This window comes from Dipteris shenzhenensis, chromosome 1 (genome assembly GCF_047967505.1).
Source record: "Dipteris shenzhenensis isolate YYH24624 ecotype China chromosome 1, Dip_SZ_1.0, whole genome shotgun sequence".
In the NCBI taxonomy this organism is placed as follows: Eukaryota; Viridiplantae; Streptophyta; class Polypodiopsida; order Gleicheniales; family Dipteridaceae; genus Dipteris; species Dipteris shenzhenensis.
This window is the reverse complement of record NC_141596.1, coordinates 49,214,062-49,228,419: the sequence shown is the minus strand read 5'-3', so window position 1 is coordinate 49,228,419 and position 14,358 is coordinate 49,214,062. Positions and strand designations below refer to the sequence as shown.

Below are 14,358 nucleotides of genomic sequence, written 5' to 3'. Positions count from 1 at the left end.
GACACTGTCACAATTTCAACCACTGGGATGGTTTAGCCTGACGGTCTCAACTTCACATATTAGACAATAACAAGTATATTGCTTTTCATTTTTGAATTTCACCATTAGAAAATAACAATATATTGCTTTTCATTTCTGAATTCCACAATTTAACAGTGGTATATAACCTGAATATCATGAAATTAAATTTAACAAATTTAAGTACTAAGAAACATAATAATTTCAACCATCGGGCTGGTCAATAAACTAATGTCTATTCAACCACACTGGTTCATGACAATCACATAACTAGTGATTGAGTTGAAGCAGCCATGGTTGCATGTCCAACCATCGAGCTAGTTTAGGACATGTTTAGAACAGTCACAATTTCAACCACCGAGATGGTTTAGGACACTGTCATAGTTTCAGCCATTGGGATGGTTTAGCCCGACGGTCTCAACTTCACATATTAGACGATAACAAGTATATTGCTTTTCATTTATGAATTTCACCATTAGAAAATAGCAATATATTTCTTTTCATTTTTGAATTCCACAATTTAAGTAATATATGACCTGAATAGTAGGAAATTAAATTTAATGAATTCAAGTACTAAGAAACACAATAATTTCAACCATCGGGCTGGTCAATAACTAATGTCTATTTAACCATGCTTGTTCAGGACAATCACATAACTGGTAATTGAGCTGAAGCAACCACAGTCGCATGATGTTCCAACCATCAGGTTGGTTTAGTAAAATAAGAATATATTGTGAAATATATTGCTGTTAATTTTTGCTCAACCATGCCATCGGGCTGGACAACAACTAATGTCTGTTCAACCACGTTGGTTCAGGACAATCACATAACTGGCGATTGAGCCTACAGTGGCATGATGTTCCAACCACCAGGCTGGTTTAGGACAATCATATTTAGTCCAAGCCTAGTTTAAGAAATGAAACAAGTATACCATCCCAAAGCTCAATTGTATCTAGTATGTGTATGATGTGCTCCTCAAACACCTTGTGTCCCATCTGCTTCTTACAGATGTCCTATTTAGAGAAACTCTCATATTTTCGTGCCAAAACATCGTCACTGTAGCAATGACTTCTGCACTTAGGCTGTCTCTCCTTTTCTTGCGTTTTATTAAAGCCCATAGACTTCTCAGATCGGGATGATCGTGCATTGCTTCTGCTCTACATTCAACCCCGCTGGAGCCTTCTCATTGATAACATCTTCGACATTGTGCACCCAAGCCGTTTCTCCATTGTTTTAGGGGACACCAACATAGCTAATGTCGCCCTCTTTGCAGCTAGTTGATCTAAGCTGTGCACCCCTTTCACTTTCTGTAGGCCATTTCTCAAGTTAGAGAGCATCGCCTCTTGGGTGTGCATCTCCCAAGGTGGTGGTAGGGTTGTTACTCTATGAACTTTAGGGTAAAGCTTATGAAGACTCGAGATTGGTAATCACCTAAATGGCCTGAAGTTGCTGCCTCGAATGCTCCCACCAATCGTGACACCACAGCTCGTGTTCTTCGCTCCGATGGCAATGATCGAATGCGTGCATCTGCAACTACTTCTTGCTGCTGCTCTGCAAGGAGTCTTTTTTCTTCTCGTTATTTCTCCCTTCGCAGATGTTGCAAAAGTATAGTTGAGGAGAAGCTCATGTAATGCACTTTAGAATGATTACTTGGTTGCATGTATTTATAGAACAAAATTTTGATGTTTTTGAATAAATTGCTATATCCTATAGTCTTCAGGATGCCTGCTTCACATGCAACATAGCACTTGTAATGCTTCTCTCATGTTTAAGTTTGGAGTATGTACTACAACTTGAAGACAAAGTTTGCCGAATTTCGTCGAGCAATAATGCATAAGTTATGGGTCATGCAAGGTAGCTATATATAGAAAAGTTCCTGAACCTTACCAAAAATGGCTACAGTCAAGCAAACAATGACCCATCATGGCACTAAAGGGACATAGTCATAATCCAAACTTGAATCATAAATGCATTACTTCAAGTGGACAAACTCATGGACTTGCTACTATTGTCATAATTTATTCACATTTCTTAAATGACCCTGTCAAGTAGTTTTGAAGGTGTTGGGATCCAAAATGGAGGTAGTAATATCGAAGCCCTGGCTAATAAGAGATAGACCTTGGAAAGTTTTGTTGATGATATAATACTACATCAAGAATCTCAGGGCGATGTAGAAGTGTGTTTGGACCTAGCTACACAATCAATGCAAGACCTTTGACCATTGGCATTGTAGAGCAACTTTGTGGCCACTCCCGTTATTGAACAAACCACTAATATGCCTGTTGAATGCAACACTACATCTTGCTCGCAAGCATGAGATGACTAATAATTGCTAGGTAAGATTTTCAAATTATGATAGAATGAGTAGGTAAAACAAGACATTTTGAGGCTATCTGAGTGTCCTATAGGCTTGATACAAAGCATATAATGGACCATTTAATCCATGGCATTTTGAAGGGCCAACCTTGGCCTGACAATGCCATCTTCTAATGCTATTCACAATGAAAGGTTGGATAGTTATTATGACAAGATGGAACTAGAGATGCATCATGGTTGTCACTTTCAAAGGTGAGGCTTTTCATAAGTTTATTAACATGAGCAGATATAGTAAGATGGTGAATACATTGCTATAGATTTAAATAAAGGAATCTCAATGGGTTGATAATTTAATCAAGGTCATCATAGATAATGCTAAGAATTGTATAAGGAAAGGCAAAAATGTATTGATTGAAAAATACTCCACCATTTGGACTTCACCATACTCTTGTCGTTGCCTTGATCTTGTGCTTGAGCATTGGTACAAGAAACAGAAATCTCGATTCTTCTATTTCATCTCTCATGTTTATAAATCTAAAATTTCCCTTTTTTCTCTTTAAAAAAAATCTTAAATAAAAGGGTTAAGATTGTGTTTTGTGTCACACATGTGTGCTCCGTGACAAAAACAAAAATATTGAATTTGATCAACAAATGAACGAAAGAAGATGAGAATCTATTAAGTAATGGTCACACTAGATTTAGATGCACATAGAGGCTATGTAGACTTTCTATGAAGATTTCCAAAGAAACCCGATTCGGAAGGAGTTATTTTCAACTGCTTCATGCTTTTATTCTTCATAGCTCTCGGGAGCGTATCCATTCTAGAGGTTACAGCAAAGTTCTACGAGTTCTCTCCTTAGTCCAATGACCTTACATAATCTCCAAAGGATTTTCCTCGTTTTCTTTGTTGGTATGCTCTTAGTTGTTGGATGCTTTGGAGTCAATTTTCCTTAAATGTTCATGTTCTTAGTTGCTGGCGTTGGGGTTTTCCTCGAAACTGCTGCACAAACAATGTTTAGCACCATGTTAGTTGTAACGAATCTTCAGGCGGTGACGGAAAAATCTTAGGAGTTCGACTTGGAAGGGTCGACCAGCACAAAGCCAGTCGAAAAGAGCTGCAAAAGATCATAGCAAAGACACTGCTAAATGCCTGTTTTTCGTAGAGTGCCACGGAGGAACACGGCATCATGATGTACATGCCATGAAAGAGACTGATCCTGAAGACTGAGAACATCGGCGTTTCAACTTTCAACGTGCTCAGCACAGCACAGCACAGCACAGCAGCCCAATAATCGTAGTTTTGGGCTTCGAATGGAGTGCGCCCAGTGCGGGATGGTAAACACCTGACGATTCACGAATCACGATTAAGAGTGCACAGCTAATTAGTGTATGCCCCCTTATCACGAGTCTTTATTATAAGCCCGTGTTGGTACAGGACATCGAAAAGGCAGATTGGGAGTCCAATCAACGTCAAACCACAATTTACAAGGCCAGCACAACGTCAAAGCACAATCAATAAACAAGGACGAATGAATCTCAGTGAAACCAAGATGCCAATTATCTATTTGCTTAAGCTCAACCTCACACAGCCGAAGACGGGATATAAGAGGTCACTGCTGAAGCCAAAATACCGTACGATGGCTCATGACAGGCGACTAAAGAATCAGCTATGATTAAGCGAAGGCTGGCATTTTGCAGGAAGAGGTCGGTTTTCTTGCGAGAATGATTGCAACTTTGGCTAGCATTGTACAGCGAGCACATGTGGGCGTGTACGGGGCAAATTCCCTTATTTTTCACACGCGCACGCAGCCAGGGGGGAATTCAGAAATTTTACTCTTAAAAGAGCCTTGCCAGACGCAAATTACGCAATAGGAGTAGGCAAGCATCGGTGTCATGAACCAACGCTCGTTACTTTTCCGCGTATGCTTTTGTGGGCAGTTTTTTGCGGTACGTTATAGATTCCAAACGCCGATGCTAAGGTCTAGAGCAAGGGATAGCATTTTAAATAGAACGAGAAACAGGTGTGGGCAACTGCCAAGAGCAGTCCCCATTGCTATGAAATAGCACTACACGCGGTGAATACCCAAAACCAGTCCTGGAAGCTCCATAGCAACAAAATTCTAAGCGAAATGGAATTACTCGGGCCGGCCATAGCAACAAAAGTTTAAGCGAAATGGAACTACTCCGGGCCGATAGCGATTTAACAAGGCAGCAAGCATGAGGTATACGTTGAACTGCCAAAGTTAACAGTCTCCGATGCTAATGTCCAAAGCACTGGACAGTTGGATAACAAAACAAGAGTCAATCAATTCTGCATAATTCAGTCGCCGATGCTAAAGATTCAAACCTTAGCATGGGATATCAATCAATACTGCAGAAGCAGCCATGTCGAAAACATGGGATATCAATAAATAATGCAGCACAAACCATAAGATATGCGTTGAACTGTCCAAATCAGTCGCCGATGATCAGAACCAAGCCAAAGGGTAACATTAATAAACATATAATCATGCGGGTCGTTGCAGAAAGCTGCTAAGTAGCAATATATAGTCCCAAATCCAAAGCAAGAGATAACAATAGATAATGAAAGCACAGGTGCAAGCAACCCATATATGTATGGAAAGGCCCAAAAAATGGGAAGGAATTGCCTAGCAAAAGTGCAAGCAACGGCTAAAACCACTCCCGTTGTGCTAGAATCCAAACAAAACAAATCCCAAGAATTGGTAAGCAATGGCCAAAAAAGATTAAGAAATGGCTTGAAAAGGTTAAGGACTATATCTACAATTCGAGGGAATCACATTATCATACGTGTGAGGGGGAACTTCAAAAAATCAGGCCCCAATCTATGGTATAAGCAAGGGATATCTGAGAAATAAATAATAGGGAAAGCATGAGGAGCATGTGAGCACTTCTATTGGATGTGACACCTGACCTGGTAGCTTAGAGTATCCTCTCCAATTCAATTTGCTTTATTGAATAGCCTCCTACCTGGGCCCTCCCATATCCTCTCTTCTTCCATTATGTGGTCACATTTCATCTTGTCCTAATCACATATATCCCCCTCCCCCCTATTTATTTACATTTCTTTGCCTCTCCCCATAAATTTGTCCCTCTTATATCATGCCCTTGCCATCTATTTTGTCCCCTTATCCTCCTCCTCAACGTATCCCAAACCCCTTGTCCAATGCATTTTCCTCCCACTCACTCCACCTGAATTTCTTCACGTCACATGCCTATGCAAAAGCAAATCCACCTATACGAAAAAGAATAAGTGCTAAGAAAACATGATACGTGCTAAAAGAAAAGGTGGATAGAAAAGAAGAGGGAACATGGGAAAGAAATGTACGGGCCATCACAAATCCCAAAGGAGCATCCCAATTTTGTTGATTTGTCACACTACCTCATACTAGAAAAAATAGGTTAAGATGCCCTAGGATTGCTCCCTTCAAGGATTATAATATTTACACAATACCTTCTTGATTTCAATTATTGCATCTACATTTGTAGCCTCCTTTACCACTTTCCTAAGATACCTTTCAAAATGGAAGGTGCATCCTCCCCTATTTCACTTTCCACAATGGCATATGTGGACTAGTGAAAAGTTTACATATAGTGATATTACATCTTTCCTAACTATAGATCTCCATATTTTCCCTTCTATGATGGGTATTTGGATTATATGTCAAAAAAGTTATGCATTTAGTGATCTCTTGGGATCCTAAATGGGTTGACTTGGCATTCGAGCAACCTTTTCCTGTTATCTATATTGTTACTTTAGATTCGGTTTCATATGCATACTACTTTTGTTTCTAATCAGATAACTAATAGTTTATAACTATTTAAAGTTTGATTACACAGTTTGATTACACATTAGTACAATATATTAAGTAAAGCCACATATTGGTTGGCTACATCACATTTAGGAAAGAGGCACTTCTAAGCCTATATATTAGTTAATGTCTCGAGCTCTTTGAATCTTGTGTAACCTATTATCACATTGTAATATCTTACTTATTTTGGATAATAAACTGCTACATTCTATGGATTTTGCCAAATACATAAATAAGTGTGCCCCTCACTTCCCAAAACTAATTTAAACCTATTCCAAAATTTGGAATAAATAACCTTTAATTTTCCTCTTATAAAGGGGAATTGTCTTGCCAACACCAACACTTTTGGAATTAAATATAAAAACAATTTAGCCACCCATGTTAGTAAAGTTATAAAACAACATCAATACAATTTTATGCATGTCTAAGAAATGCAACTAGTTTTGGATACTACATAAGATTGGCCATCCCATTCTTCATGGTAGCTCCATTCTCTACCCCTTAGGGCTAGAGATATTACACCTCTTCCATAGTTGTAAGGAAAGGCATAACATATTTTTCCTTCATCCTACATGAATATTTCAACATTCCTCACTCTTTCTTAAAGTTATTTGTGGTGTCATCAAATATTCTTTTATTTCAACACTTGCTAAGTTACCATTAATGCTTTGCTTGGTATGTAGTAAGTATGGCATGGATTTACTAGCCACTTCATTTCTTTTTTGGCATAGTGTTCCAATTACAAGTTAATGAGTTGAGTGCATCGCTGATGTCAGTAAACGAATTGAAGCTTCCAGGGAACTGCTTAACAGTGTAGCTAGTTCTTTGTATGTGACTTTTGAAAACACCAATTAGAACTTAGGGATGTAAAGTTAGTCTAGGATTCAACAACACAAGTCTTGCATCAAGGTCTTAGTGGGTTCAATATGTTATACCAAGTGCCTTGAAGGTGTTACCTTTTAAAACCATCTAGTACTTACAAATGTTCTTCCAAGTATTTGTATATAAGATTTTTCCAACTATAATAAGTTAACCCTAACGCATAAACTTTTTGTGAAAGTAGCATTAAGAAAGACCCTAATATTGAACGCATGCTAGTATTATAATTTTTTACAATGATCCTTTGAGCCAAAGCACAACTTTATTAGACTATGGAGGTACTAATCACACATTCCTTCTGAGTTGCTTCTTCATCATTAGGTGACTACCATTCTAGATTCATGAAATCTCATGCCTGATGAAATTGCTCAAGAAGCATTATACGCTATATATCCTTTTGATCTTGGGTGGACAAATAAGAGATGGATTTTCCCCATTGTTTTAAATCCCAACAAGTAAAGAAAATTCAACTAAAATTTATTTTCTCTTTAAATAAACTGCATTTTTCATACAAGTAGTACTAGAACTACCAAATGATGCATGGCCTAGCATCTATATACCAATGCTTAGCATTATAATCTTGCAAGGTTCGCTTTGCAATTTTTTGGTTGGCAAAAGGGAATGGCTCTCAAGACAATGAACAATCCAAGTGTGGAAATTTGCTAATAGATAGGGAAAAGACCTACTAGGTAGCTTATTCCTTATTTGGTCACATCATATAATAAATATGCAATAGCTAGTATGTCAAAATACCCCCATGAATTTTTTATGAGCTTTCACATAAACTTATGAAAGTTTAAACATGCCTAATGTCTATATTGTGATCACTATTGTGTCATTTTCACATTTTGCCTAATGTTTCTACTTTTTGCCTTTTAGTTCTCTTACTCATTTTACTAATCAACTTCTAGGTTACTACTTATCCAATATTCTTAATGTTTCTCAAGGATTTGCATGTAGCCACACTAAAGATATGTAGCGACTTCACACATCAGACTAAGTCACTATTTATCCAATATTCTCAAAGGTTTGCATGTAGCCACACCAAATTTATGTAGCAAGTTTGCATGTAATCCAATATTGAGTAGATACGTTTGCTACTAGAGAAAACATGTTTGCTAAAGATTCTACTATGTTTGACTCCCCAAAATATTTTGCTTCTTCCTCTATTTATCTTCACATCTTTGGAGGCACATCATCGATAATTCAAGCAGGTCAACAAATATTCACTTTAAACTATTGTGTGCAATAAGCTTTCTATACCTAAAACCACCCCTACACCTACAATAGACTCCTTAGAAACCTTCAAAGTGACACAACTAAAGGAAAAAGAAGCATCTCTACTTAAACCTTAGTAACTTTGATAACACTTGTTTTCTTCAAGGTATGTTGCTCATTTAACAATAATTCAAATGGACATGGTGCCCATAAAGTGTGGCCCAAATTTCAACTTCCTTAATGTAGCAAGAGAATCTCGACATCTATATTGTAATTTATTTTGTGTTCATTTCTAGTTATTCTTATGCTATTACTTTTGAATGATGGTTGCTTATTCATGTTTTTAGTATCTGGTGTCTTGTTATCATATCTCCAATGAATTTCATAACATCCCTTGAACACGTCGTTAAATATTCAAAATATTATTATTTTTCAATTCACTATCTAAAGCCATCACCACAATTTCATTAGATTTGATTTTATATCTTGTGCGGCTATCTCTCCAAACTTAATCGCTTAAGATTTATAGGTCAATGAAATCCACAATCTAACTACACTTTAAGATAAAGGGTCAAGAATCTCTCCTCAATATTCAATTGTGAAAATCAATAACTTCATCTTTCTTAGGGGGAATTCTTACATGCTTTAGAAATGAAAAGTCATGCTCGGGTCGTGTTACATAGTGATATGTATATCCAATATTGAATTAGATCAAAATAGCATGTACTAGAAATAACTACTAATTTAGTCATAACAATTTCTAGCCAAATTTATACAAAATTTTTAAGATGAAAAAATGGAATAATATTATCATCAGAACAAATAGATCATGCCGAATGGGCATGAAACATCGATAATATACCAAATAATTTTGATGAATTTAAGATTGCCATGGGTAATATTAGATTAACCTATGGAATGTATAATATTAGATGAATTTAATATTTTCATGGGTAATATTAGATTAACCTATGGTATATTGAATTTATTGATGTTGAATGTGTCATTACAAGCAATAGGTTTGTTGAGGCCATCAAGTAATGCCAAGTAGCACGAGCATTCTTTGTTTAAAATCTCAAGTAGCATGAGCATTCTTTGTTTAAAACGTCAAAAGTATTTCTAGGTTAACAAAATAAGTTAATGTCTTTATCAATACTGACAAAATATCATTACCATCATTGTAGAATATGAGATCTACTTAGGAGGTTTTAAGGCTTGTAATTAGTCCTTGAACCAATTTAACCTAACATGATCGTGGGGGGTCTCAAATCCTATCAAGGTAAAAGAGAGATGTTTGAAAGATAGTAGGTATCAATCTATGTGGAGGAATGCTTCTTTGACAAAGTATTGAATCCAAGAGCTTTCAGGGAGATTTTAGTCCCCAATTATTATTGCAAAGTGTTCAAAGATGCTCATTGTATGTAAGACACCCTATGCAAGGTACAAAAATCAAGCTACTCAAAAGCAAATGTTACACTATATAAAAAGAAGATTTGTGAGTGATGGATCCTAAGTCTTAAATCTCGTGAGTTAAATGTAATAACAACATGACTTTTACAATGACTAATAGGGACTACTATAGCTTCACCATCATCCTCAGAATTATCAGGCTTAATTTTGGCCTCCCTATGTACTCTTAAATAAGACTTTGGGGTTATTTGGCAAAAAAGAAAGGTAATCATAAAAAATTGATGGATATTGCAAATTTGGCAAAGGGTGCACTACTAGAAAACCTATAAAGATGAGCATTCAAGCAATAATATTAATAAGACCCCTACATACATATAAGCAATTATATCCCCTTCTCTTTTTTTATTATAAAAAAACTATATGAAAGACTATGCTAGTTTTCTAGATTTAAGAAACCCTTGTTTGAAAACATGTCTTAGGGCTACATATTCTCCAGCCCCTCCAATTGTTTGTTTGCTTAATTAAGAGCTAGTCTTTTGGCAGAACTATGTGATGAAATATGTAAGTTTGGCTTCCCTATGTACTCTTAAATAAGACTTTGGGGTTATTTGGGAAAAAAGAAAAGAAATCATAAAAAAATGATGGATATTGAAAATTTGGCCAAAGTTGGTAGGTTCAGAATTCCAATATTGTACTCTCTCTTTTCGATAACTTTACACATCATTACTTTTCCAAAAGATGTGAATTATTGCCTTATTAACGCTTTTTCAAGGTAAGAAAGGGAGACGGTGGTGGGGAGGATACCTTAAAAAACCAATGTCAAGAAGGAGAAGATGGAGTATCCATAATGTAGGATTAAAGTATGGCCATATAAAGCCTAGGCTAGATATATTAATGTGCAAATAAGAAAAATTAATCTTTACATTAAAGTTAATTATTGGAAATACTTTGTCAAATATGCACTGAGTAAAGTATTATTCATGTAGATGTAAAAATGGTTGTGGTAGAACTTCCATACAAATTGCTTACTTCTCTGTTTTATTAGACTCAGGCTACATATATTTGTAGAGTGGAAGCCTTTTAAGCCTAATATGTATAAATCTAAGAGATTCGATAAATTAGAGGGTTGTGCACGAGGAAATGTTTAAAGTTGAGATCACTTCACGTTTAATGTAAAGGTAAGTTCAAATGGTCCAATCATCTATACTAATCTTTTTTATATGGTGCCCATGTAAACAAAAGATAGACCATTTGTTAAGAAAGAGGGACATTACAAGAATTCTCCTCCACACAAAAACCTAGTCAACTTGAAATGAGACACATTGGAATGAGATTCAAGTATAGTGCTCATTTGAGACTTTGCATCAAATGAATGGTGTGTCTATTTGGTTGGAGGAAATGTATTTCTAGCCTTGGAATTGTTATTATATCTTGGCACTTACTTTGAATCAATGGGTACATGCTATAGTTTTCTTGACCAAATTATTCACTTTCAACATGATATACATAGACTCTCTTGATGGTTTTACTTATAAAATTCTTTACCTCTCAATAATAGATCTTAGAATGAGGTAGAGGCCCATGCATTTCAATCTTTCTCTCATGTGATAACGTACACTCTGAAATTACTCTGCAACCACCGAAATATGATATCTTATCAAACTCTGGCAAAGCACGTATGACACATGTCTCCAATAAAAAAGAAGGAATATTATCAAAACTAGAGAAATGAAGATAAAGTAGTACTAATGCCTTCCGTGAAAAGAAGAAGGACAAAAATCAAAAGCTTTATAGAAAGGTTGCCCCACTAGATAAACCTTTAAGGAACGGAGCTGAGGGACTGTGCACAATGTGGACATATTATAATAAGAAATGCTTTGAGAAAGGGCAGGGAAGGAATTTTCAAAGGGTTATAGCTATGGGAAAAAAAAGTATAGAGGTTTCAAAAAATGAGGAATAGTAGATGCCACATAGATTGATTCCCATACCAATACCAAAAGGTTTTGTGTGCAGAATACTAGATCCACATGTATTGATTCATAATGTTTTTCATATGTGTATATCAAAAGGATTGTGAGGTAATTTCTTCACTTTATCTGTGCACTATAGGATCTTGCCCGCTCTTCAAAAACAGGTTCTAGGACTTTCTACACCTCTTTTTTCCTTTCCACTCCTCTCCTCGGGAGCTCCATCCTCCCATCCACCCAATCCTTACTTCTCTTCCCTTCCAAACTTTCGACTTCGTTGTTCTTTTCCCCTCTCCACAATCCCACCTTTCACCAGCTGTTTCTTTAACCACTGCAATGCCGGAGGTATTTGCTGTCCCACAAATCTCTCTTTGATTCTTCTGTTCTTGTCTCAATCTTTGGGTTACGTTGTGGGTTTGAGTTTGCGAGCTTCATCTAGTGTTTAGTTCACTAGTTGTCCTGCGACTCTAGCTTCTTTGCAACGCAGGCTAAGATCTCTTTTTACCGTGGATTGTTTCTCAGGAGGAGAAGAAGGAAAACAAAGATGACGACAAAGTCATTTTGAAGGTTGATATGCATTGTGAAGGATGCAAGGAGAAAGTCAGGAAGGCCTTGAGGGGCTTGCCAGGTAAAGAATTGGGCACTTCACTTCGAGATTGCTGCGAGCGAAACTTACTCGAGTTCATTAGCAGTCTGACAAATGCTTCCCTACTTCTTATAATCTATTTCTTCAAATGCGATCTAGGTTTGGAGAGAATAGACATCGATTTGAAGGAGCAGAAAGTGACCGTGAAAGGCAAAGTTGATGTAAGGAAGGTTTATGAGACGGTCAAGAAAAAGAGTGGGAAGCGGACGATATTGCTCTCCCCAGACCTAAAAAAGCTGGAGGAAGAAAAGAAAAAGCTGGAGGAAGAAAAGAAGAAGGAAGAAGAGAAGAAAAAGGACGACAAGAAGCCAGAAGAGGTGAAAATCAATTGGATTTCCAAGATACGCATTCGATCTGGGATGTTTTGAATCCGAGATGCCTCTCTTTGTTTTAGTGTTTATGGGTTGATTTATGGAAATCAGTTTGCAGATCTGTTTTACGTGTAACATAATTCTTATTCTGCGGATTCCGGCATTGCAGCCTCCCGAGACGATTCTGGAGTTGAAAGTGAAAATGCACTGTGGAGGATGCGCCAAGCAGATTCATAGGAGCCTCTCGAAAATGGAAGGTAGACAATTTAAAGGGCTGTTTGGTGGTTGGTGTTTGTGCATTGGTTGCGTAGCGGTGTATGGATTGCCGTTTTAGTGTTAATTCACTGTTTTCACCTACTGGATGCGTGTTGAAATTCGTATTAATGCCTTGTTGAGAAATCAGAATTTACGAAAATGAGTTTGCTGCGATGTACAGGTGTCGAGCACGTCGAGGTGGATTCAGGAAACGAGAAGGTTACCGTGAAAGGGAAAAACGTCGATGCTAAGAAAGTGTGCGATAAAGTAAAGAAATGTGGCAAGCACTTTGAAATAGTACCACCGCCCAAAAAGGAAGAGGAGAAGGAAGAGAAGAAAGAGGAGAAGCCGGCCGAAGAAAAGAAGGAGGAGAAGCCGGCCGAGGAAAAGAAAGAAGGGGAGGAGAAGCCAGCGGAGGAAAAGAAAGAAGGGGAGGAGAAGCCAGCCGAAGAGAAAAAGGAGGGTGCCACGGAAGAGAAGAAGGAAGGAGGCGAGGAGAAAAAAGATGAGAAGGCCGAGGAGAAGAAAGAAGAAAAACCGGAAGACAAGAAAGAAGACGATGAAACCAAAATGGAGATGAAGAAGTATGAGTACGCTGCATACAGAAGCGTTGCAGAATACGTGTACCCGCCACAGCTCTTCAGCGACGAGAACCCAAATGCGTGCACTGTCATGTAGAAAGAGCAATGTTCCGTAATGACTAAACCTCAGCTGCAGTCGCTCGATCAAAACATAACTCACAAGACGTGTATGCTTGATCTGCAAAATTTGTGATTACGTAGAACTCTTTGGAAATGCTTCGAGGGTTGATCACATGGAGGTGGAAGAGAGAGAGCGCGGTGAACTAAGGGTGCTCTGCGCAGTCCGATGAGCTTGTTGGAAGCAATATTGGTATTGAGCTTCCGTCAACTTTGTAGTATATACATACCAAGGCTGTCGTCGAGTGTTGGCAAGAATCAGCAGGACTAAATTCAACTGTATAAAGGAAGTCGATCACTTGTATCAATACAATCAACGGATTGTTAAGCAAGTAGATGTACCAGTTCGCGGTTGGAATAGGAATGAGTTTCTGTTTCTTTGTTTGGTATGATCTCGTGAGTTGTAATCGTTTTCTGAGAACGTCACACGAGTGTAGCTTAAATTACATGTACCATCCAGTCTGACGTGCGAACGATTTGGATGATCAACGACGAATTCGAGCCGTAAAGTGTGACCTTGTAAGTTTGCAAGTAGCAATCCAACCGTCGCAGATGCTCTGCATGTGACGAGTCGGTGACTGTGGGCAGTCATGAGTCAAGATGTACGTGAATCGCTTGATTGCAACGCATGCGCCACCCTCTTTTCCTGGCCAAATATGACATTGAAATTCGTCCTAAGGCTTGTTTTGAGCACAAATCGTCACAATGTTGTATTTTGTTCGTCTCCCGCATGGTTCGTCGTTCGCATTGTATGAGCGCTATCCGATTAGCTCGTTATACTGCAGGCTGCAGATAGAGGAGCCATTTTGT

General features: G+C 37.8%; 1 protein-coding gene across 1 annotated transcript; it reads left to right on the top strand.

Moving 5' to 3' along the window:
* Positions 1–11,759: 11,759 nt before the first annotated feature.
* On the top strand, positions 11,760–13,937 carry LOC147905968 (heavy metal-associated isoprenylated plant protein 7-like). The gene is made up of 5 exons (XM_087375965.1): positions 11,760–11,983; positions 12,161–12,266; positions 12,384–12,601; positions 12,765–12,852; positions 13,032–13,937. The coding sequence occupies exons 1-5, from the start codon at positions 11,975–11,977 to the stop codon at positions 13,526–13,528; spliced, it is 918 nt and encodes a 305-aa protein (XP_087232091.1). The 5' UTR covers positions 11,760–11,974; the 3' UTR covers positions 13,529–13,937.
* Positions 13,938–14,358: the final 421 nt, after the last annotated feature.